Here is a 22,323-nt window from a genome sequence, read left to right as displayed (position 1 = left end):
AGTTCTTCGGCAGTTTTTGTAGCATTAGGAATCTGTACGCCTCTGCAGATCTCAGCTGGGGGTGAGAAGCTGCTCTGGTTTGTATATCAGATACTTTTGTATTTGAACTGTTACTGTGCAAGGCTGAAACCTCTTGTGTTTTAATATTTATAATGTATTCATGCTATATTTATATTACAAGGTTTATTAACCCTTTGCCACTAATGAGAGTAGGGGTTTACTCCTCTCTGCTGTGTTTTTAAGCAGTGAAATTAAATCAGAGCAGCTTATCTCACCCAAGACATTTAGATGTAGTTGAAAAAAAAGGGTTAAGGTGCAAAAGAGCATTTCAACCATGATATCTACAGGCAGCTCCTCTGCACAGACTTGTGGCCTGCTCTGCCTTTTCTAAGTCACGTGAGGAAAGTTACCCATACAAGCTGTCCTACCCTCCTTGCAACAGTTTGCTGTAACTCTTTGTTCAGTTAACAGAATAATGCTTTTCTTACATATCTAGTCACATAGCTACCTGCTTAAACATCTAATATTCCGCAAGAGGTGTTTTTTCTTCAGTGTAGATTGCATTGAACGTTACCAAGTTCCCCTAGCAACGGGCGCCAAGATGATAGCTCATTTTTCCGAGGCTGAAACAGTCTTGGGCCGCCGTGACTTACCAAATGTGCTGATGTAGGTAGCTTGTCAGGTGGTGAGATCCACTCTGCTGTTTAATGATGATCTGAACGGTGCATTTTCTTACTGGCTCTCTGCACTGAGAACGTGATCCTGTCCAGCTGCAGACCCAGAACTTGTCCCAGGTCTCTGCAAATCCATGACAGCCTATGCCGGAGGCACGCCTGTGTCTTGCTTGCTCAGGTTTTGGCTGCTTTGCTGATCCTGGGGTGCAGAGTTACAAGCAGTGTGCCCTGTGGTAAAGGGAGAGCAATGTCTTTTTATTCCACATTGCATTAAAGTACAGAGCTGGGCTTTGGAGGTTGAGGATAACTGGTGGGGGGAGTAGAAAAGTTACCAGGTCTCTTTGCATGCCTTTTCTGAGCCCGGGGTGTGGTGGGAGGGATGCGTGTGGGTAGTTAAACTGTGCGCAAGAGTGTGACGTTAAATATGGGTTCTGGAAGTTTTGAGGAACGCCTGGAAGGGGCTATCTGCCGTTTCCTTCATTTAAAGCAATCATTTTGTCAGGGTTTAGAAAGGAGAAGGACGAATCCAGTAATTCATAGACCCTCTTGTGCCTGCTCCTGTCAGTTTTACAGCATTCAATAAGGCAGAAGACAAAGGTCTGTTTTACAGGACTCAAAGCACTCCAGACACTTTGAAAAATATCCCATTAAAATGCAGTAACAACTTTTATAAAAAAAAAAAAAAGAAGATGCCTCTGTGCAAGATTCATTGTGAGCTGTTCCTCTCCTCAGAGCATCAAAAACACTCCTACAGCCTTGGTTTATTGAAACTTGATGATTCACTGTTAAATGCAGCAGTTTCAATTCCCAAACCCGTCCACAGCTCCTGGAAGTGAATAGCAGTTTCTTGTCTTGGATGATTGCTGAAGAGTCTTCTTTTCAAGGAGGCATTAGTAAGATAATGGTTCATCAAATGGGCTTACTAAATGAGAATCACGTCTCGAATCAGATATTTTACAAATGACATTGGCTTTAAAGTATAATTAAAAGGGGGAAAAAAGTAAGCAGTGAAAAAGTCTGCAGGCACAAATGTATGGCTTTAAAATGCGTTTAACAAAGATGTTCATTTGGGCTTGTAAATGTGAAGAGTAGACTTACTTCAGTATTATTTCCAGGTGATAGATGTCAGATAAATTAAATGTCTGCCCTGTTTCATCATCAGTGATTTCAGAGGTATTATGTCAGAAGACTTCCACTGCTTGGCCACCGCCATGCAGTGGGACCATGGAGGTGTAGGAAGCCGGTGGCTCAGATTTGGTTCCCTCCAATCCACCCCCGTGTTACCCACCTGCTCCCCTATTCCTGCAGACTAACTCCAGTAACACTTGCACGGGGTCGCCGTGTCTGCTGCGTTACCCTCACGGCACAGAGATTATTCCCACTTTGTTCAATGGAGTCTCCTCAATAGTGTCACACGATATCAAACTCATCCCGCCAGGTCTGCTTGTTTCTGGACACTCTATCCTGCATGTTTTCTTTTTACCTTCCTCTTCATCGCAGGCAGCCCTCTTATCTTTTTATCCTATTATTTCAAGGCTCCTTTCCCTGTCACTTTTTGGTAGCAGCTCTCTGTGACCCTCTGCTGTCCCTCCTCCAAGGGGCCCCGATTTCTGCTCTCCCCTGCCCTACCTCATACTGCTGCAACGTAGCAGAGGGCTCTGTCTCACCTGGCCGCTGCTCAGCACCACCATTTTCCTGCTGTGCATTTTGCAGGCACTCTGTGCCAGGAGGAGTTTCCAGCCCGGTGAAGGCAGAGCCAAGCCTTTGCTATCAGAAACCCTCTTTTTTCCCTGTTTTCTCATTCACGTGCCAGTAGCTTTCCATGAACGCCGCCTGTCACCGCCACACGGAGTTTGTCAGAGATTTCCACCAGCAAAGCACCAGAGTAACCTTTTCCCGTGCAATCTCCATTGCAATCATCCCTTCCACACCTTTTACTTCGGCAAACTGAAGCCTAATCAAACAGAAATCTCTTTTACCTTTATTGAAAGGCGAGCCCATCTCGCCGGGGGCTTGCCTCTCCCCTGGGAGGGTGCGGGCTCCGGCGGCGGGGCTGCGGCTGCCATCTCTGCCGCAGTCCGACTGCGGAGCGCGTGGGGACGCCCGCTCGGCTGAACGGCTGCCCAGGCAGGTGTTTCCTCCGCGTGCGACACGGAACGGGCATCGCAGCCATCGGAGTGGAAACCGAAATGAGTTTAAACGCGGTGTTACGTCCACCTTTTAACAGTGCAAAGACCGGGCTGCCGACGTGGCCACGTGCGGATGCGGGTAATGCTGCGAGCCGGTGAAGCGACCCAGCCGGCAGCAGCGGGGAATCGCCTCGCACCGCGGCGCCGTGATGGATGTCGTGTCAGAGCTTCGGCTGCTCCTTTGACCTGATCTTGAATGAGCGCAGGACTGCCTGCTTCTTTCCTTTGTAGTAGTTAAAAAATTTCCTTGCAGTGGGTAACTGCATTCGGTAGCAGAAAGAGAATTCTTAGTGGAATAAAGCGTGTTCGGTTTTGCTGTGATGCGAAGCGCTGTGTCAGGACACAGCCTCGGAGGAGAGGTTCAGCTGATTTACTCATTATAGCTCCTGATTTTTTATAAGATTTCATGGGATTCAGGACGTGAATGGGTTTATGTTGTACTGCAATGCTAACCTCAAAAAGCTTTCAAAAATTCTTAGCAAGCACACCGAACCCCTGAATTTTCATTTTAAAATTTCACTGCGGAATTTACTTTTGCCAATGTGTTAAGCTTAGGACGTGCTCAGAAATACCAGGCATGGGTGAAGCCTCAAATAATTCATTAGTGTGGATTTAGCCAGCTCGAATTTCTAGACAAGGCTGTCCCCATCTCAGTAGTTAAAAGAAAATGGTGTATTTACAGCCAAAGCAATAATCAATGTGTCCCTGCGTACACAGATATATAGGACAGGGCTAGATTGAGTTCCCCTCCCTCCACCAAACCATCTGAGCACTTCTCCGTGTTAATTAGTTTGGCAGATGTAACGTCCTTCATGAAATTCATGGTGTGAATTTCCCCCCTTCTATTTTACGGCTACCCCTGCCTGACGGAGTAAGTGACATTATGGCTGTAATCATGTGGATGCTTTGCTGAAACAAAAGCAGCATCCTAGGAGGTGGCCGTACAACACTGTTACGTGCTCGCTGGATGCTCCATATGGCCGGTAGCTGTCAGAGTGCGAGTCGCAGACAGAAGCAGACTCCAGCTTCACGTTTCCAAGGGAAATCTCTGAGCAGCCCCTCTGGAGAGGCATTCCCTCTTCCCTGCTAAACCTCACGCGAAACGAAAAGGCGGGCACGCCCGGCTCACGCGTGAGGTCGGAATGCGCTGATATAATATTGCACTCGGAGGCTGTTCTCCCCGCACCGAGGCGACTCCAGCTAGAAACTCCTCCTCGCTGTGCAGCAGCCTACAGTGATAAATTGATGCTGCGGCAGATTTTTTTTTTTTCCTTTTTTTTTTTTTTGCAGTCTTAGCATAAAATGGTCAAATGATGTTCCACCGCAGAATTCAATTTCACAGTTCAGTTGGGTCCTTGATTACACTGCCAAATTCAGATTAATGTGCATTTAACTAACATGGATCAGGGACTCCTGGCCGGCAGCCAGCAGTAATAGTAGCAACTGTGAGCTGTGTAGAGTTTGCTGCTCTGTCCACCCCTGTGCACCGCCACTGAAATTGATTAATTAAATGAACTCATTGCCATAATTATTTGTAATTGTGCTACATCATGAGCCTGTGTCGAACCACCCCCCTGCCCCAAGATGCTCCACATGTCGTCAGGAGTCACATATGTTGTATCATAAATGCGGAGATGCTCTTTTCCAGGGGAAAAAAATGTGGTTTTGTTTTGGGTAGGTTTTTTGGTCTTACATCCTTCTTTTTTTTTTTTTTTTACTTTGGATAGAAGCAAACTATTATGTTTGCGAATGTGAAGTATTCATTTGCTTTCAGTGTAAGAAGCTTAGAAAAGCTTTGAAAATAAAAAGAAAGGAACCTGTAAATGAACAAGGCCTCCCATTGGGGTGATTCCCTCTGTGATTATCTCTGATTTCAGATGAAGATTAGCAGTTTCACAACACTGCAGTTAAGTAGTGTGTCACTCTGGAAAATGATTTAAGAAATGGTAAATTGAATTAGGCTCCTTGTCGTACTCGTATATGCAGTCACTCAAACAGTAGCGGGGCAAGGCAGGAGGTACAGGGATTTCAGGGTACCACCTCTGCAAGAAGAGGTTGGGTCATCCCTGAACTGCTGGAGAAAAGCATAAAAAAAGACTAAGGGCTGAGAGTCAAAAACCCAGGAACTGGTATTTGAAAGGAAAGGCACAAATTGGAATTTGCCAAAGGGCTGCTGGGTGTGAAAGGGATGAATTCTTGGAGGAAATGGCCCAGAGACCCTGCAGGGCACTGCAAATACAAAGCAAATACGCTTTTTTTGGCGCATACGCTTTCATTAAACAAAAGATTATTGTATCTACAAACAGGTACCTGGACAGAAAAATGGACCCGAGATGCACAAAAGGTCTTGTGGTCTTCCCTGGCCTCATTTTAGTGCCGATGAGAGCACAGCAGCCCGATGGTCTAAAAACCTCTTTTCAGATACAGGGCGGCAGCGTCGTGTTGAGAAGAACAAGTGGGAGCATGTTGTGCCGGCACCTGCTGAGGACCTCCGCGGGTGCCAAAAACGAACCAAGTGGCTGGACAGCAGGAAAGCTGCCTGTTCCTCTGTGTTCACTCATCTGCTTTTGCGTTGCAGGTGGATTACGATCGAGCGCAGCTGGTCGTTAGCCCACCGCTCTCTGGATCGGACACCTACCCCAGGGGCCCAGTAAAGCTACCTCAAAGTCAGAGCAAAGTCAGCTATTCGAGCAGCAGCTACCAGTACCCTCTGGTCTACCACAAAGCCTCCCACTATCACCAGCCATCTCTCCAGCCCAGCTCTCCCTATATTTCCACCGCCTCCTACCCCAGCTCCCCAAGTATCACGTCAAGTGCTTATCCTCCACCCAGCTGGGGATCCTCCTCAGACCAGCAGCCCTCCCGGGTGTCCCACGAACAGTTCAGAGCTGCCCTGCAGCTTGTGGTCAGCCCCGGCGACCCCCGGGAGTACTTGGACAACTTCATCAAGATCGGGGAGGGCTCCACGGGGATTGTCTGCATCGCCACCGAGAAGCACACAGGAAAGCAAGTCGCCGTGAAGAAGATGGATCTCAGGAAACAGCAGAGAAGGGAGCTGCTCTTTAATGAGGTACGTTGGTTTGGGTGGCGCGATGGGTTTTGCAGGTGGTAGGTTCAACGGGAGACGTGGGCCAAATGGCAACCTCAAGAGCCAAATTAATATCTTTCTAAAAGAGGTGGTGAGTCCCATGCGCATCTATGCTGTGTAAATATTGTGTAACCAGACCAGTCTCAAATGAGCTACATCTCCTCCTGGCTTTAAACGTATAATGCAGTGGGAAGTCAAAGTAAACAGCTAAGAAATCTATCAGCTGGTCCATGCAGCATATCAGGTGCACAGACATAGCCTGGCTGCCTTTTTCTGACTCTTTGCTGGTATAGTTTATTCTTCTGAGATGGAGGATCCAAACTAACCAGACTACTCAAGAGGCACATGTGCCATATTCTGGCATATACATGCTTTTTGTTTCCTCCTTCCTTCCCCTCCTAACCATCAGCAGTCCCTTTGCTTTCTTGATGGTTACTAAGCAAAGAGCCGACAGGGCCTTTTTCACGGACCCATCTGTGTTAATGCCTACATCTCCTTTCCTGAGTGGTTGCAGCCAGTTCAGAGCCCACAACTGCTTATGGAAGATTGTTTACCCCCATACATTATTTTAAATGTAAGAACACCGGTTCTCATTTGCCACTTTTTCACCCAGTCGCTGGGTGCTGAGAGTTCCTTCTGCAACTCAGAGAGTTTCTCCTTTTTTACTTCTTACTCTCCTTAAAGTGGTGTTCTCCGCTCCCTTTTCGAGATCACTTGGGAATATGCTGATCAACACCAAAAACACTGCAGATCCCCAGGGAAACCTCTAGTGAGAGCTAACCTTTTAATTCTGTCATTTGTTTCCTGTGGTTTAACTATAAGAGGATCTTCCCTCAGCACATAACAGACCAGTTTCTTTAAACCCTTTAAAAGCTTCACATTTTTTAATTAAAATACTAGTTTTGGACAAACTTCACACAGTTCTCCTTTGCACAGTCCGTGACTGTACTGGGTATCTTGGCTTTGCTTTGCCTCTGCTGGAAGACTGCGCTGAATTGCCTTGTGGCGGCTCTAACCGAGCATCTCTTGACCGGTAACATCTTGAAGCGGGTCCTGCATGCTGTGCGGGACCAAGCTGCTCCCCTGACACGCTCCAGTCACTCGTGTCATCTGAAAATTTCTTTTCAGCAGTGCTGAAATTCCTCCGTCTACAATGAAGGCTGTTGTTTTCTCTCCCGATCGCCTTTCTGACATCCCTCAGTACCATGTGGTCACGACCGCCGCCTTGGCTGGGCTGCTGTGGTCCCAGTTCTGTACAGTCCCGTTTAGATGTAGGATTTGAGTCGTCTTATGAATATCCCCTATATTACCAGCATTCTGTTAAAATTCTGTGCAAAGTACGGTTTGATACATGATGAAGAAGACTTTGACAGGTTGAGCAATTGATCAGGTCAAAAAAAAAAAAAAAACCTCTGTTGTACTGAAAACAACTGGCAATAAAAAAGCAATGAAATAAACAGTCCTGTTCCTGCAGTCTGAGAAAAACCCAATTATCTAGTACTTATAATTTAGCAACTAAAGATTCTTCCTGCTTCCTAATGCGTTTACAATGACAGTTATTTTTATGTAAAAATATTGATTTTGTTTACGTGTTGGCATAAGGATTAGAGAGGGTGTGATTCATAGCAGAACCTTTACAAAGCACAAAGAGAAAAGTACAGTGGGAAAAAAGGTCAAAACAAGTATCAGCTAATGCTTGCAGCAATTCACATACCGTCTTTTTCTTCCTCACAGGTTGTAATCATGAGAGATTACCATCATGAAAACGTGGTTGACATGTACAACAGTTACCTTGTTGGCGATGAGCTGTGGGTGGTGATGGAGTTTCTGGAGGGCGGCGCTCTGACAGATATAGTGACTCACACCAGGTGGGTTGGGTGTGCTGCGCCGGCAACCGGCAGCGTACATCCTGCAGCGTTAGCCGGGCAGGAGCGAGGGGCCGCGGCTATCCTTCGCGGATGCCTCCGGACAGTGCCCGCCGGACCTCGCCTCCTGCTGAGGGAAGCTGGGTACCTCCTGGCTCTACATATGTGTATATATTTATTGCTGTATATTTGTATTTACATACAAAATACATATGTACAAACATAAAAATACATACATGCATACAACATGCATACACAAAAATAGATATACATAAATATATATATGTATGTATGGGTATAGCTCTCTATGTATGTGTGTGGATGTATATGCATATATGTATATACACATACTCACACACAGCCTGTAGTGTGCTCACTTTACCAGCAGAAATAAGCCACTGCAGATGAATTCCTGTCAGTACCAGCATTTTTTAAATAGAAGGGAAAGAAATACCTGAAAGGGCCTGCTGGTAGATGGGGATTTGCTAACGCTTTAGGAGGTAATTTAGCAGCAGCACAACTTTACCCATTAGTTCCTCAAATGGCAAAAAAACCCCACCCTTCTTTTCCCTGTTTGGTGAGCTGTATTGTTGGTTTTTTGCTGTCATAACTATGTCAGTTGTAAGGGTGATTTCTCTCCATACTCATAACCCACATAACCACGCTGTCAGAAACGTTAACTGCAAACGGAGCCTAAGACGTAATGGGAAAAGTATTTTTATACCCAAATATTTGTGCTTATGGTAGAGCTTGTTTCCATATTACAGTTAAAATTGTACCTTTAAACAAGGCTATTCTCCAGCACAAAAGCTGTAGTGTATGGAACTGCTCTTCCTCTTCTGAGTGGGGACATACGATTTTTACAGCCCTCTTTACATCTGCTCTTCACTCATCTCTTCCTGATAAGCAGGATAAAATGAGGTAGGGAAAAGGACGTCTTTAATTTCTTCCTCTTGAATTTAAAATTAAAAAAAAAAAGCAACCCACACCATTCCAGTGGGGGAGTATTTAGGTGAACAAGAAGAAAAGCAAGGAATAGTAAATTAGAAGTGTCTTCTCTCATAGTTTAATGATGCTCTTAGATCCTACCAAAAGCAGAGGTGTAACACGGGTATTTTATTTATTAGTGTTGCCTTAGCTGATGTGCTGAAATCACAGTATTGCAAGTCGTTTGTTAACTGCTGCTCCCCAAAACATTAAAAGCGCTGTCTTAGATATTTCTGACAGGAATTTAATGGCAAACAGATGTTCCCAGGACACCACTTCTTACAGGCTGTCATCTACTTTTTTACTCAAAATAGTCGATCCTTAATCTTCTGGGTTGTGGGTTGTTTTTTTTTTTTTTCACATTGCATGACATTCCCTCAAAGATTTTGCTAACATACTGCAAGTGGCGCACAAAGTTAAAGCAGAAAGCTCCCTGGGTATTTTTCTGCCCATGTAATAGGGATGCTGGGGTCGTCCAGCAGTGGGGCAGCGGGTCAGGGTATGCCACCCACCCCGGCCATCGCACTGTGGCAGACAGCTTCCTCCAGAACGGGGTTTTGCATGTGTGCACAGAAATGAGGACTCTTGCTGGTTTATTTTATCGACTGAAATACTCTGAATATGTTTATGGAAGGCATAAAAGCACAGAAGTGCTCTCAAAGAGCTGCACCCAGGGCCTGATGTTTTGTCTGCATAGTTAAGAGTGGGGTTTTTTTTCTCATATTTATTCCATGCCTCTTTCCATCCCAGTAGTGATTTACCTTCCTTGGCAGGCAGTAAGTTTGCTGTAAATAAGGCATTTCTGTTACTTCCGGGAGGGAAACAGGCTCACTGTAACACACCACGTCACGTAATACACCCTGCTTTTCTGGTGCTGCAGGGAGACTTATCTAGCCCTCGTTGCAGGGTTGTTCCTCACCCCTCATCTCCCCTTTTTCGACAGAAATAGGATCAGAGTCATCCCACAGAGCCATCGCCTAAAAGATCTCCTGGCTGTCCCTGCGCCGGCGTGAAGGGGGACTTGTGCCTCTTCGCTCCAGCTCCCCTTTCCCGCTGTCTTTGTTAACGCTCAGCTTGTTTTTCCACCTTGCTGTTTCAGGATGAACGAGGAGCAGATAGCGACCGTCTGCCTGTCCGTCCTGAGAGCCCTGTCCTACCTGCACAACCAAGGCGTCATCCACCGCGACATCAAAAGCGACTCCATCCTTCTCACAAGCGACGGGAGGGTGAGCGCCCAGCGTTTCTCCTGCCGTCTCTTGGGGCTGGCACAAAAATAGTTGCGCACGTTCAAAGTGACGCTAACTTAAAAAAAATTAAGCCAGGCATGTGAAACCAAGGGATATGACCTGTGAGTAACTTGTTAGAGAGCTGAGTCAGAAAAAAACAGGCCTGGCCTGGCCGGTGATTGACATCTGCGCTGCATGCAGAGCCCCGGGGAGGGATCAGAGCCGTCAGAAGGCAGTGGCAGAAGAAACTGTGCCGCACGGCTGGTGGTTAGGCGACGGGAGACCTTCTTTTACGCTGCACCACTCCTACTCTGATGCCTCCCAAAAATACTTCCTTTTTACTACATTTAGTTACCAAGCTTCTGTACCTTTGCTTGGTTTTCCCAAGCTAGTTAGGAGGCTAACATCAACCTATACGAATAGGAAGGATTCTGCATTACTGCTGAAACACTCCCCTGGTGGTGAGAGTAGCTCTTACATAGGTTCGCTTACAAGATGCCTGATAATATGTCCCACACTTCCATTTACTTGGATGGGATGCTGTTGTCAGTGAATTGGTCTGTCCTTGTGTTGTTAATGAGTGGGGAGAGAAGATGCTGCATATGACCTGTGCAATAAGCAAACCAAAGTTTGCATGCAAAAAAATATTACTTCAGCAGTGTTTGGTCCCAAAGAAATTGTTATTCCCTTACAAGGAGAAAGGTGAGTTTGGGTGGTGGTATTTCTGGGCATACACAACCATAAAACTTGGGGCACCGAAAACTTGGGGCACCCAAAGGCTTAGGTGGAGGGAGGCAGATCACTGTTAAATAGAAGACCCTAATATCTGCTTGAGTTAGGCGCCACTTTGCATCTCACCTTGCGGCCCCATTGGGATAATTTGAGTAGAAACCAGTGCACTCACGGCCCATCAGTCCTGTAAGCAGGGCTCTAAGGGTTGCTCCACTGGCGTTACACACCTGTCCGAAGCATGACTTAGTGGGCTGGAGCACCCGGTCGGTCTGGAACCAAACCCAGATCTTCTCCTTCAGAAGGGAAAACTCTTGGCTCCCCAGGCCTGGTCCGATTCCCGACTCAAAGGCTCGCCTTTATAATTTGATTCCCACTTCACCAAGGGAGAGGGATTTTCTTCCTGCAGCAGTCACAGGGTGCTCCTGTTAATCCCATCAGGGGAAGCAAATTCCACGTGTGTAGGAGTTTTTCAGTTGCGACTTCAATCCATGTTGCTGAAATAGCATCTGATCTGCTCTCGGGATCTGCATACAGTGCCTCATTATACTCATTACTCCACTATTTATTATCTGCATTGCAGATTTCTTCATGGCTGTGTTGTGCAATTATCTTTTTTTAGAAAATCGTCTTCTTTTACGTACTCGAATGAGCAATAGATATGCAAAACCTCTTGTGCTCCTACAAAAGAAGATTGGGCTCCTCTTCCAAAATATGCATTATTTCTTCCATTCTTCATCCTGTAAACTGAAAAATACATTTAGCACGGAGAACTTAGCTATTATTGGCTTTGTTTTAGAAATACCAACAATCATTTCATAATTCTGTTAAAAAATAATACCCTTAGTTTTAAAAAAAAGCAATGTCTGTACTGAATCCAAAAGAAAACAAATCAGTGGCGATAATAAAATGCTGGTCTACACAATGCAGGGATTTATGCAGCTTCCCACTTCAGTTGTGCTGGGGCTCTTTGGGCTCACTTTCTGTCCCCAGGTGCCGAGTACGTGATCGGATACGCGGCTAACGGACCTTGGACATGGGTCACCATTGCACTGGGCGGTGCATAGCTGGGGGTGATGGGGGTTAGGCTAATGTCCAGGAAAACCCTTGTGATAGTTTCTAGGCCTCCAAATAAATACTTGGGGGGGAAGAAAAAAGCCTTTGGCCTTAAGGAACAAGCTGTTTCTGGAAGGGGGTGATGCCACCAGCACTCAGACCGGCTTGTTTTGGTTGGGGGTTGGAGCAATTGTCACCCTGGCATTGTACAGCAATAGGGAGGGGGAGGCGATAATTCTCCATAATTTTTGTTGTAAAAAAAAAAAGCTGGCATAAAAGTATGAGCAGGCACATGATGCAGCAGGAGCTGCTCTCCAGAGTGCTTGTGTAGCCCATTATTTCTATTTCAGGTCACTGCCACAGCTACTCAAGGACAGTACTGTCTTTAATTCCCGAGTTCCCAAGCAAAGGGAGCAGGTCCTCTTAGCTCTTACAACCATTTTGGAAGAGTCTTGTACCCTTCCCTGCCTTCCCCAAATTAGTTCCCCTACTACATACCTGAAGGCAACAGTTTCTTTAGTGATAGTCCACAGTGTGAGGTCCTGGCCTTGAAAAAACATTGGCGGGGTACTGCTTTCTGTGAGTGTTAGATCATGTGCTCTGTGGTAACAGAAAATGGGGTGAATGCCACTTCCTTCATCTGTTGTCTGGCAAACTCACAGATCATATACCTGATACACTAATAGGAGTGGTATGTATCACTTGAAATATCTATATTACTGAGTATCAGTATACATACATAGACTACAAACATGGCATTTATATCTGTGCAATAATAGATTCATTATAAACCACTGTTACTTCAGAATTTTTTGCTTTCCTTCTATTTTTTAAATATTATAAGCCATTTGTCACCTCTGCATCTTTTGCTGGTGGAGAGGCAATGAGCTACGACAGGCAATCTCAGTAACGGGCACCACTGCCAGTCTCTCCTACTTCTTTCCCTGATGTTCATTTTAATGAGCCGCGCGTTCCCAGCCTGTATCACCGGCTCCAGCCACGCTTCCAAAACCGTGCTGCTGCCCTGCCCCAGGCAGGCAAACGCTGCAGCTCCATCCCTGTCCCCCAGGCTGCAGCTGGAGATGCGTGTCGCGCAGGCACGCGTCTCTCAGGGAAAGCTGCCTTGTTATTCGAGAGGGCCGTTTTCTTTACTTTTCAGATAAAGTTGTCCGATTTCGGGTTCTGCGCCCAAGTGTCAAAGGAGGTCCCCAGGAGGAAGTCGCTAGTTGGGACGCCGTACTGGATGGCGCCGGAGGTGATATCCCGCCTGCCCTACGGCACTGAGGTGAGTACCGCGGGGCACCGCGCGCCCGCCTGGACCCACAGCGGCTGTTTTCCCTCTGCGTGGTGCCATGGTCGACCCCACCGAGCCCTGTCAGAACCGTGCAGTTCAAACGTGTTCGTGCAGAGATGCTAAATAGCAGCAGTTACGTTTGCCCCAGAGTGCTACAGCGTGCCTTGTTTTAAAGTATTTCTCCAAGATGAAGTCATTAAACGACGACTCCATTTATCACACTAAACAATGTGCCTTTACATATTTTAGCTTAGGGTGCTGTACTAAAGGAAACTGGCAACTTTTTCACATGGTGAAAGACCCTTTGATGAGCTTTAATATCAAGCCTGCAAGCTGGAGCTGCAGTTACAGGTGTCTACACCTGCCTATGCCAAACCAGCAGCCAAGTCGCACGCCCATCGTGCGCAGCCGGGACACGTCAGTGTTTGCACAGACCTGCAGGCAGGGATCCACGCTGCTTTCTGCCAGCTAAAGCCTGAGCTCCCCTTCTGCTGGAGGAGTGCCAGCAAGGGCGCGGCAATGGTCCTGTAGGGTCCCAAAGACGGGAGCCAGCTGGGTGGGTTGGGTTGCCACCCTCTGCTGTAGCATTCCTCTCCACACCAGCTCAATCCTTGCAGTCATTGCTCGCATTAGTTGAGAGACGGGGTGGGGGGGAAAAACGTATCTGTGGGAACTATTTTAAGCCCTGCCAAATGGTCTGAAAAAGGCAATTCACACGCTTTTATTGGCGTCCTTCAGCTGAGCCCAGTGAGATGGGACCCGCCGGCTCTGCAGTGCCGTACCCCACCCGTGAGGAAGCTCTGAGTCACGGCACTGCTGCGCTGCCAGCCTGGGAAGAGCAATCCCCTCTCCCACGCTCAGCCGTGACAGTGACTCACGCCTCCCCAGCCAGAGACGCGGCTGCATTTTCTCCTCTGCGTGGTGAGAGGAGGCGTCTTCTGCTTGATAGTGCCTGTAGTAACAGCTGCAGAGAGCAAACCTGCAAGACAAATACAGATACAGATATATGTACGCAGATACACACACATATATACCCACCACACAGAGGGGGAAAAGGAGCCAAGAGGCGGGCGACGCTGCGTCTTCACATGGCACAGCAGGGACTGGGCTGGCGCAGGCAGGGAGAGCGCCCACCCGAGAGCGAGAGCACCCTGCAGGCACCCTGACGGTCACCCAGGACGTGTGGCATTGTAGAAGATGTTTCAGAGATAATAACAAGAGCTATTACTTGCCCATTAGTAGCACTGAAGGGATTTTGAAGTGGCTGAACTTACAGCTACATTAGGTTTCCCCATCAGAAGGGAAAGAAAAAAGAGGATTTACGCTGAAGGATAGTGTTGGCAAAAGAGCAAAAGCACTATGAACTGGCCTTGGCTGTATTTGGACTGGCAAATGGCAGGAATTACAGTCATCAGAGGACTGGGATTCTGGAGTGGCTCTGCAGCAGGCCAGGACTGAAAAAAAAAAAGAGGGGGGGGAGGTGTGGCACAGAGTATGGTGTTTGTTTTTTTTAAGCTGGAGCTGAATCACTTTCCAAAGGGATTACAAAATGTGTTACCTGCGCTTGCTGGAAACGGGCCCGGGTGTAGTAAGTGCTGGTGTTTGCCTTGGGGTCTCCAGCGGATTTCCATAGTCTTTAAGAGACAGGAGAAATAGAGTAACTGATTTCATAGCAGCTGAGTTGTGCTCTGCTCTCCCACCTGCTGCACCTTTCTGCAGCACTGCAGAGCCACGCTGGGGTAGATATTCTGTGGGTGCGAATCGGTGCAGCTGCAGTGCAGCGCAGTAGGTTGCAGGCAGCTTCTCAAACAAGCGTGCCTTAGCAGTGCTGCCAGTGGCCATCACCCAAACCGGCTGCAGACCCGGGTTTGTAAGTCGTTTCTAATTTATTTGTTCATGCACTTCCTGCTCAGAAGGAAGACTTGTTGTTGGCTGGTTAAAAAAGAAAGATTTGTGGTGATGGCTCGCCAGACTGCTGGCGCAGCCTGGACGCAGGCAGCAGGTACAACAGCGTGGGCCACCGCAGAGGGTTGTGTGTTGAGCCCGTTAGCCCCTCTCTGCGCTACCAGCGGTGCTGACGAACGGCTGTGTGTTCCAGGTGGATATCTGGTCCCTGGGCATCATGGTGATAGAGATGATAGATGGCGAACCTCCCTACTTCAACGAGCCGCCGCTGCAGGCCATGCGCCGAATCCGGGATAACTTACCGCCCCGGGTGAAGGACATGCACAAGGTCAGACTTCCCATAGGTGATGAGGGTCTTGCATGTAGAAACGTTTAATAAAACCATAGCTGTGCACTTCCATGCCCAAAGGACAAATTGCATCTTTAAGGTACCACCTTGAGCAGTGGGTCCTACGCAGGACTCGTGGGCGGGGGGTTGCAAGGCCAAAGCCACCAGCAAACTGTAGCCTTTTTGTGTCCGGCCCTGGCTTTGCTTCTGCAGCGAGTGACGGCGAAGGGAGCTGGGCAGAGCCTCGTGCTCCCTGTGCTGCCCACCCTGCCCGAGGAGCAGAGCAAGTCGGCACATCCACCCTGCTGCGGATGGGTTGGTACATCCGTGCGCAGTGCCAAAGCCTTTGGGTACCTCCCATTTCAGGTGTGCCTCTAGAAATCAGACCTGAGCCCTCAGCGTATTAATGCTTTGCTCGCCGACTCCATGCAAAGCTGTGCAGTGTGGGCTGTTCTGCACCCCACCGATACGCAAACACTTTCAACATTAATGGCACGTACAAGACGCACGGCCCTTCAGCTCAGTACCTCTGTTGCCATACGAAAGCTCAGTGTGTCCCTTGCCTTCCCAAGAAAAGCAGCGTGCACAGACCCAGCGTAGGCTGGAAGCGGGTGTCTGTGTCCATCCCTAACGCCAGTGCGGTGTTGCAGGTCTCCTCCGTCCTCCGGGGCTTCTTGGACTCGATGCTGGTGCGGGAGCCCTCGCAGAGAGCCACGGCACCGGAACTGTTGAGACACCCGTTTCTCAAACTGGCTGGTCCCCCTTCTTGCATCGTGCCCCTCATGAGGCAGCACAGGCATCGCTGAAGCCGGCGACTTTTCCAGAGGAGATGGGTGCAGAGTCTGGATAACGGCCATGCAGGAATCCCGCTCGTCGTGTGGGAACCGCGGGCAGGGGCGAGCGAAACCTTGTGGAGGAAAACCAGCCCCGCGAAAATAACGTGGTGTATAAAAACCCAAGGAGGTGCTCTCTGGGGCTGCGAGGGACCGGGGAGCGATCCTGGCCACCAGCCGGGTGGCCACGCTCCGCCGGGAACCGTCGCTCCCCAGCGCTGGCGGCGTCTCGGCCATCCAGGCAGAAGACGCCAAATGCAACCAAGGTCGGAAAGATAATTAGTAGAGGATAGCACAACCGGAGTGAAACACCAGAATTTTATTGCAGGCTACGGCACTTCTATTTCAGAAGAACACTTTTCTGACAAAAAAGCACTTTTTATCTCAGTCATAGCAGCGCAATGTATTTTGCAATGAATTTGTAATTTTCTGTACAGTACGTTTTGATAATTTGCAGTACTTTGTCATGTAACTGTTGTGTTAGTTGAAGTAATAAGTGTAACTTAGCAAGAATTTGAGAAGAGAAAGTTTCTGACTTTTTTAACCCTTTTGAAAACAAAAAAAATAAAAACCACCTTTAGGAAGTTAGGTTTTTCAAATTTTCCATCGGGGTGAGGAGAGCCGTCACGGCAGCCTGCGGAACCCACGATAACTGATGCTCGTGGAGGCCCTGGCAGCCTGGCTTCGGGCGCTCGCCCTCTCAGCGCTACCGGTGACGCAGCGGCTGTCAGAGCTGCTGCCGAATGTTCGCGGTCGCCAGGGTCTCCCTCCTCTCCCCGTCCCTCAGCGGTGGGAGCCAACGCATCCGGCGTACCTTCGCTCAAGGGTCCCCTTCTCACGCCGTGGCGGTCCCTTCGTTTTACACCACCGCAAGGCCAGTTTTGTTATCGCAAAAATCTCCGTTATTTGTGTCGCGCTCCGGAAGTGGAAAGGGACGGCAGGAGCCCGCCCGCCCGCCCAGCGGGTACCCTCCAGTGCTCAGACCGCCCATTGTGATGCGTTACGAGATGTTTGCCATACAGGAGTCGTGCTGCTGTCTAGACCTTTTTGAATGTTGATGCAACAGTTGACTACTACGGTACAATTTTGTGTTACTTGTTGGATGACTTTGCATGTTACCTGTAGGCCTAAATAGATTTGCCTTTAAAATTTTTAGAAGTGCTTCATAATTATTTCAATGATAAATGAATTTTATTTATTAATGATAGTTCTTTTTAATTATGTGTAATACAAAAGCCATGTTTTTCAAGAGTTTCTTTTCTTACTGACTTCATTTTACGATCTCATTAAGAAACACAAAGCCAATTTTGCGAAAACACAGTTTCTTTCTTATTATGGATTTTCATAGTGAATAAATTAATTGTTATTTATTGTAGTAAATTATAACCAAACATCTAAACCTGGCAGGAGCTGTTGCTTAAAGATCTTCCTCCAGGACAGAAGAGTTGCCAAGAGTAAAGAAGCTCCTTTAGTACTGCCCTTAAAAAGTTGAAGAATATTTGAAGGGAGAGAAACAATCAAAAAAAAAAGAGGTAAATACAAACTCGAACATTGAATAAATGTTCTTACATCTGCGTGTCTTACTCCCCGCTGCTCTCTCTTACCCCTGTTTGCACATTTTAAGACGACACTAAAGAAAATGTGTTCAGCTCCCGCCGCCCCGCCGCAAACACGCTCCTGGTACCCCCGGTGCCCCCCTGCAGAAAGCCGGCAGAGAGCGCAGCACCCGCCGCGTTCTAAGGTGTTTCTATTTTGTAGTCTTACCAACTCAGGAAAACGGGCAATGACATACAGGCGAAACTGTAATACTAGCCACAAAAGTAAACTTTTTTAACCATCTTTGAATAAAAAAAGGGGTTGGGGTTGGTGGGGGTTTTTTTCTTCAATATTCAGCACATTTTAGGCTGTACAAGTGAAGAATTTTCTGCAACTTTCTTATCATTAGATACTTTAAACAGTATTCATCGAGTTTACTGAAAGTTTTGTCAATTTCAGAGGGTTTTTTTGTGAACACCAACTACTGGTGAGACAAATGCACCTGCAAGTTAAATAAATTAATTAATAAACACTTTCATTTTCAGTGTGGGTTTTTTTCCTCATGCCTTGTTTCTATTTTCTAAATTTGACTCAGTCACACAGTACTGGACCGAGCAAATAACAAGAAGAAAAGAGGGGCCTTGTATGTATGTGCGAGAGATATACACACACACACACACACACACACACACACACATATACATATATATAAAAAAATATAGTGATTTATAGAGCTGCTCCTACTGATTTTGAAGCGTCAGTGGCCGTGCCTGCGTTGGAAGGCCGCCGCTCAGCCCTGCTCCCTTGGCGCTCGTCACAGCCGCGTCCCGACTCCTGGGTGGGGAGCTGCTGGGAAACACCAGCCTCGGTGACGGTCACAGGGGTTGAGCTCCAGTACCACGAGGGCTTAGGGTTAGGAAAGCCACTGAATCCAAAATAAAACCTGTGCCTGCCCGCCAGCCACGGCAAGCTGACAGTCAGGAGTCGGTGGCTGTACAGGAGCGAGAACACAGGTTGCTTTGTACTTTTGGATTGTATTTATTAGTTTCTAAGATACCTGAAGAGAGAAATGCTGCTCTCCAGCAATAATTTTCCAAATTAAGAAGGTAGGCTAAGACTTCAAAAAAAGACCATCAGTATCAGTAATTTTTTCTCGTGGTTGAGGGCACAATCACTGCATAAACACCTATGGTGAACTATGGGACATGAGTAAGAATAAGAAGCTTGAGATTCTGACTGTGCCTCTACCCAAAATTAAGGAAAAAAAAAAAAAAAAAAGACTTAACCATTGTCCCAAGCACATCAGACTTAACAAACAAGGACCTGCAGGTTGGAAGAGGCAAAAGAGCCCCCACATGACTGGGGTGGGGGAATCATCTTTAGTTTGCCGTAAGGAGGAAAGTGCAAAGGCTTAGGGTGTGCAGTGCAGTAGGGTGTGGCGAAACCATGCAGCCTATGAGCTAAATATCCTAAATACATCACCAAAAAAACCCTAAAGTGAGGGGAAAAATAATGGAGGGAAATAATCATTGACATCTGTATCATCAGCCTTTGCAAAAAACTTGACGTGAGAGACTTACTTGTTTCTCTCTGGCACCTTCCCACCCCCGAAGAGGCTGGTCCTGCTCAGGCCCGGAGCGTCCATTTGTCCTGCACCAGCCTCCCCTCTTCTCCCTGCACAAAAAGAAACTTCCCCGCGGCAGGAATCGGCAGCATGGTTTGTCAGGCTGAAGCAAATGATGTAGTTAGAGAAATACCCATTTCAACCTGAGATACCGTGATTTAGCCATTCTGAGAGCACGCCCCAAACACACACCCCTGCGTGCATACGCACACGTAAACACACACATTAGAAAAATACACAACTTCTCTACGCACAAAAAAAAAAAAAAAGCCTTTTGTGGCTCAACACAAGTCCGCAATGCCAGCACCTGAAAGAAACACCCAGACATCCCGTTGCAGTCAGTCATATATTTGAGCAGTGATTAGCACACCCATACAGCTCCGCATACGAAGTATTCCAGAAAGCCCATGCTTGTTGAAACATTTCCACCTTCCATTCCTTGCCACCCCAAAAAATCCTTTTTTCTCCCCCTGCCCCCTACTTGTCCATAATTTTGGCTCGTAACCATTCAACTCTCATGCCTAGTGAAAATATTCCTCCCAGGCTCCCCAGTAGCATCATCAGTCAGCTAATGCATCTACAATATTATTTGCTCCCTTAAGCATCTTCAAGTCTTATAAATGAGGTTTTATATTACTTTTGGTTGCTGACATCAGTGAATGATTCAAAATCATAGAATCATAGAATCATAGAATGCTTTAGGTTGGAAGGGACCTTGACAGATCATTGAGCCCAACCCCCCTGCAGTAAGCAGGGATTGAACCTGTGAACTTGGTGTTATTAGCACCATGCTCTAACCAACTGAGCTAAAATGCATTAGCCATCACTCAAAAAAAAAAAAAAAAAAAGTTTAACATTGGCTGTTTGACCCACAGCACTTCAAGTAAAGCCAGAGCCAGCCAAAAAAGCAGGGAATAACCATGGCCTGTTACCTTGGGCTACGCAGTTGACTGAGCCATGTTCATCACCCTCTCTGCAAATTCGTTCCTTGGATAACCTCTGTAGGACCTTCCCAGGTCTCGTCTCCTGCAACCTGATGGCTCTCGAGCCCTTATCCCGGTCCCTGCAGTGTCCACATCGCAGAAACCATTTCCTCCATCACTATCACCTTGTGGGCTGCGCAGTCTTGCCCTTGCTGGGTGTCTCAGCAAAAAAATACACTCTTTAGTTTTAGTTTTTTAGATACCAGATGTTGGGAGCATCCATTCACCCAGAAGACGTCTTCATCTGCTGCACCAGCTGAGGCTGAGCTCCACATATGGCCAGTTACTCCAACGCATTTATTCCCGCCTGTCACTAAGGAGCGGTGGCTTTTTCTGAGGTCACCAGTTCTAAAAGTATTCACAAATACTCAGAATTTTAGTAGCAGAGGCCGGGGCATTTACAGGCTATGTAACTCCCCTCCTCGGCAATACATCAATAATTTATAATTAAAGTTCTAATCGTAAGTACTTTGTAAGTCATTAACAGCTGCTTTAGTAAGTGCTTAATTATTACAGGTCCTTATAGAGCTCAGTGGCTTGATAAGTTCCTTATATTTATCCACCCTCTACTAGTGTGTTCATAAACATCTATAAAGCAAAGTGTTCAAGTTCGCAGCTAGCTCATGATAAGCTAAATATAAAATGAAATCACAATAAAAGTGCTGCCATCCTCAAGATGCTGCTGTAGTTTGATGGGCAGGCGGGCAGTTGGATGGCTTTTTTAACCTCTCTCATAAATAATTTTTCAAAAATAAGCTTGGAAAGCTTAAATTGATGGAAAATTCAGATCAAATTCAGTAAATAATTGTTAGCAAAAGGATGGAAAGAAAAGATTCAAAGGGTTTTCTTTCAACATCTTAACTTTTTCTTTAAACAAGATACATCAGTCTGGGACACAATGCAAACTGTCATTGAGCTGAAATTATTGTTTCTCTCTCCTTTCTTCCCCAAAAAGAAAAACCATTTCAGTCCAACAAGGAATTCTTTTCTATCTTAATTCAGAAAACCAAGAAATTAATTACTGTATTCATGCAACTCTGCTCCTGACAGCTTACACACTTTCAAACCTGAAGGTGATGCTGAGCGCTAGCCAAGGGAAACCTCTGTCACCTGAGATGAAAAGCAGCAGGTACACTGCATCAGCTGCATCAGCTGCTCGGGGTTGTCCTCTCGTCAGACGGCCGATGCCACCGCTTCGATGCACTGGCCAGTGCTCAAGCCGTGGGATCAGTCAAGGACGGTTTCCGATGCGCAGTGAACACAATGTTTTCCTTGGGTGGCTCTGCTATGACCTCCCTTACGGGGTCACTGCAGGTTTGCAAACACTACAAACTAAAATGAGTTTGCAAAATCAACCATAAATTAGCACTTTTTTCCATCTCAGATACATGTAGATGTTTGAGAGAGTCTCCCTGTTACAACAGGCAAAATAGAGAAGCAACAACATGACCTACAAGGAGCTAAAACCCACCAGCAGCTTTACTTGAACAAGACACAACACACTCCACTTGCTCCAAAAAACCAGCCTGGAGATACGTTCAGTCAGCAGCTCCATCCACCAGCCACTGCCTCTCCTAGGAGCGACACTACGGCAGCTAAGCCAAGCCCCAGGTTTTGTTGCCTTCAAACAGCTCCATGTAAACCCCGAACTGTAGCTTCCAAGGGAGACTAAGAAAGGTGAAATGTAGCCCATCAAATGCTGCAGGGGTGCAGAGCGGTGGGTTTCCCCCATCCTGCTCTCACTTTGAGAAGTATCCATCAACCCCTCTTGCCAGCTATGGATGATCCTTCCTGCCTTCAAACCCACTCTGCAAAATAAGTATCATTTCTGCGGGATATAAGAAACTACAGTGCAAATGGGCTTGTCACCGATGGCTTGTCCGAGGAGCTGTCACACAGAGCAAAAGCAGGAGGCCAAGAGGAAGGAGCACAAAGACTTTGCTCGGTTGCGTATTTTGGAATACTTTGCAGCTACCCTGCCTCTGCCAGAAGCTACGCATTGGCCT

The 22,323-nt window shown here is 47.0% G+C and overlaps 1 protein-coding gene across 1 annotated transcript in view; it reads left to right on the top strand.

Moving 5' to 3' along the window:
• The window catches only part of PAK5 (p21 (RAC1) activated kinase 5), a 44,591-nt gene extending 28,444 nt beyond the window's left edge, over positions 1-16,147 (top strand). The window contains exons 4-9 of the mRNA XM_009478990.2: positions 5,442-5,933; positions 7,686-7,819; positions 9,903-10,029; positions 12,974-13,099; positions 15,207-15,341; positions 15,992-16,147. Coding sequence (XP_009477265.1) covers positions 5,442-5,933; positions 7,686-7,819; positions 9,903-10,029; positions 12,974-13,099; positions 15,207-15,341; positions 15,992-16,147 — 1,170 coding nt within the window. The remainder of the gene's footprint in view (positions 1-5,441; positions 5,934-7,685; positions 7,820-9,902; positions 10,030-12,973; positions 13,100-15,206; positions 15,342-15,991) is intronic.
• Positions 16,148-22,323: the final 6,176 nt, after the last annotated feature.

The sequence above is a fragment of the Pelecanus crispus genome, chromosome 3 (genome assembly GCF_030463565.1).
Source record: "Pelecanus crispus isolate bPelCri1 chromosome 3, bPelCri1.pri, whole genome shotgun sequence".
Classification (NCBI taxonomy): Eukaryota; Metazoa; Chordata; class Aves; order Pelecaniformes; family Pelecanidae; genus Pelecanus; species Pelecanus crispus.
The sequence above is the reverse complement of the archived record's forward strand: the minus strand, read 5'-3'. Positions and strand labels throughout refer to the sequence as shown.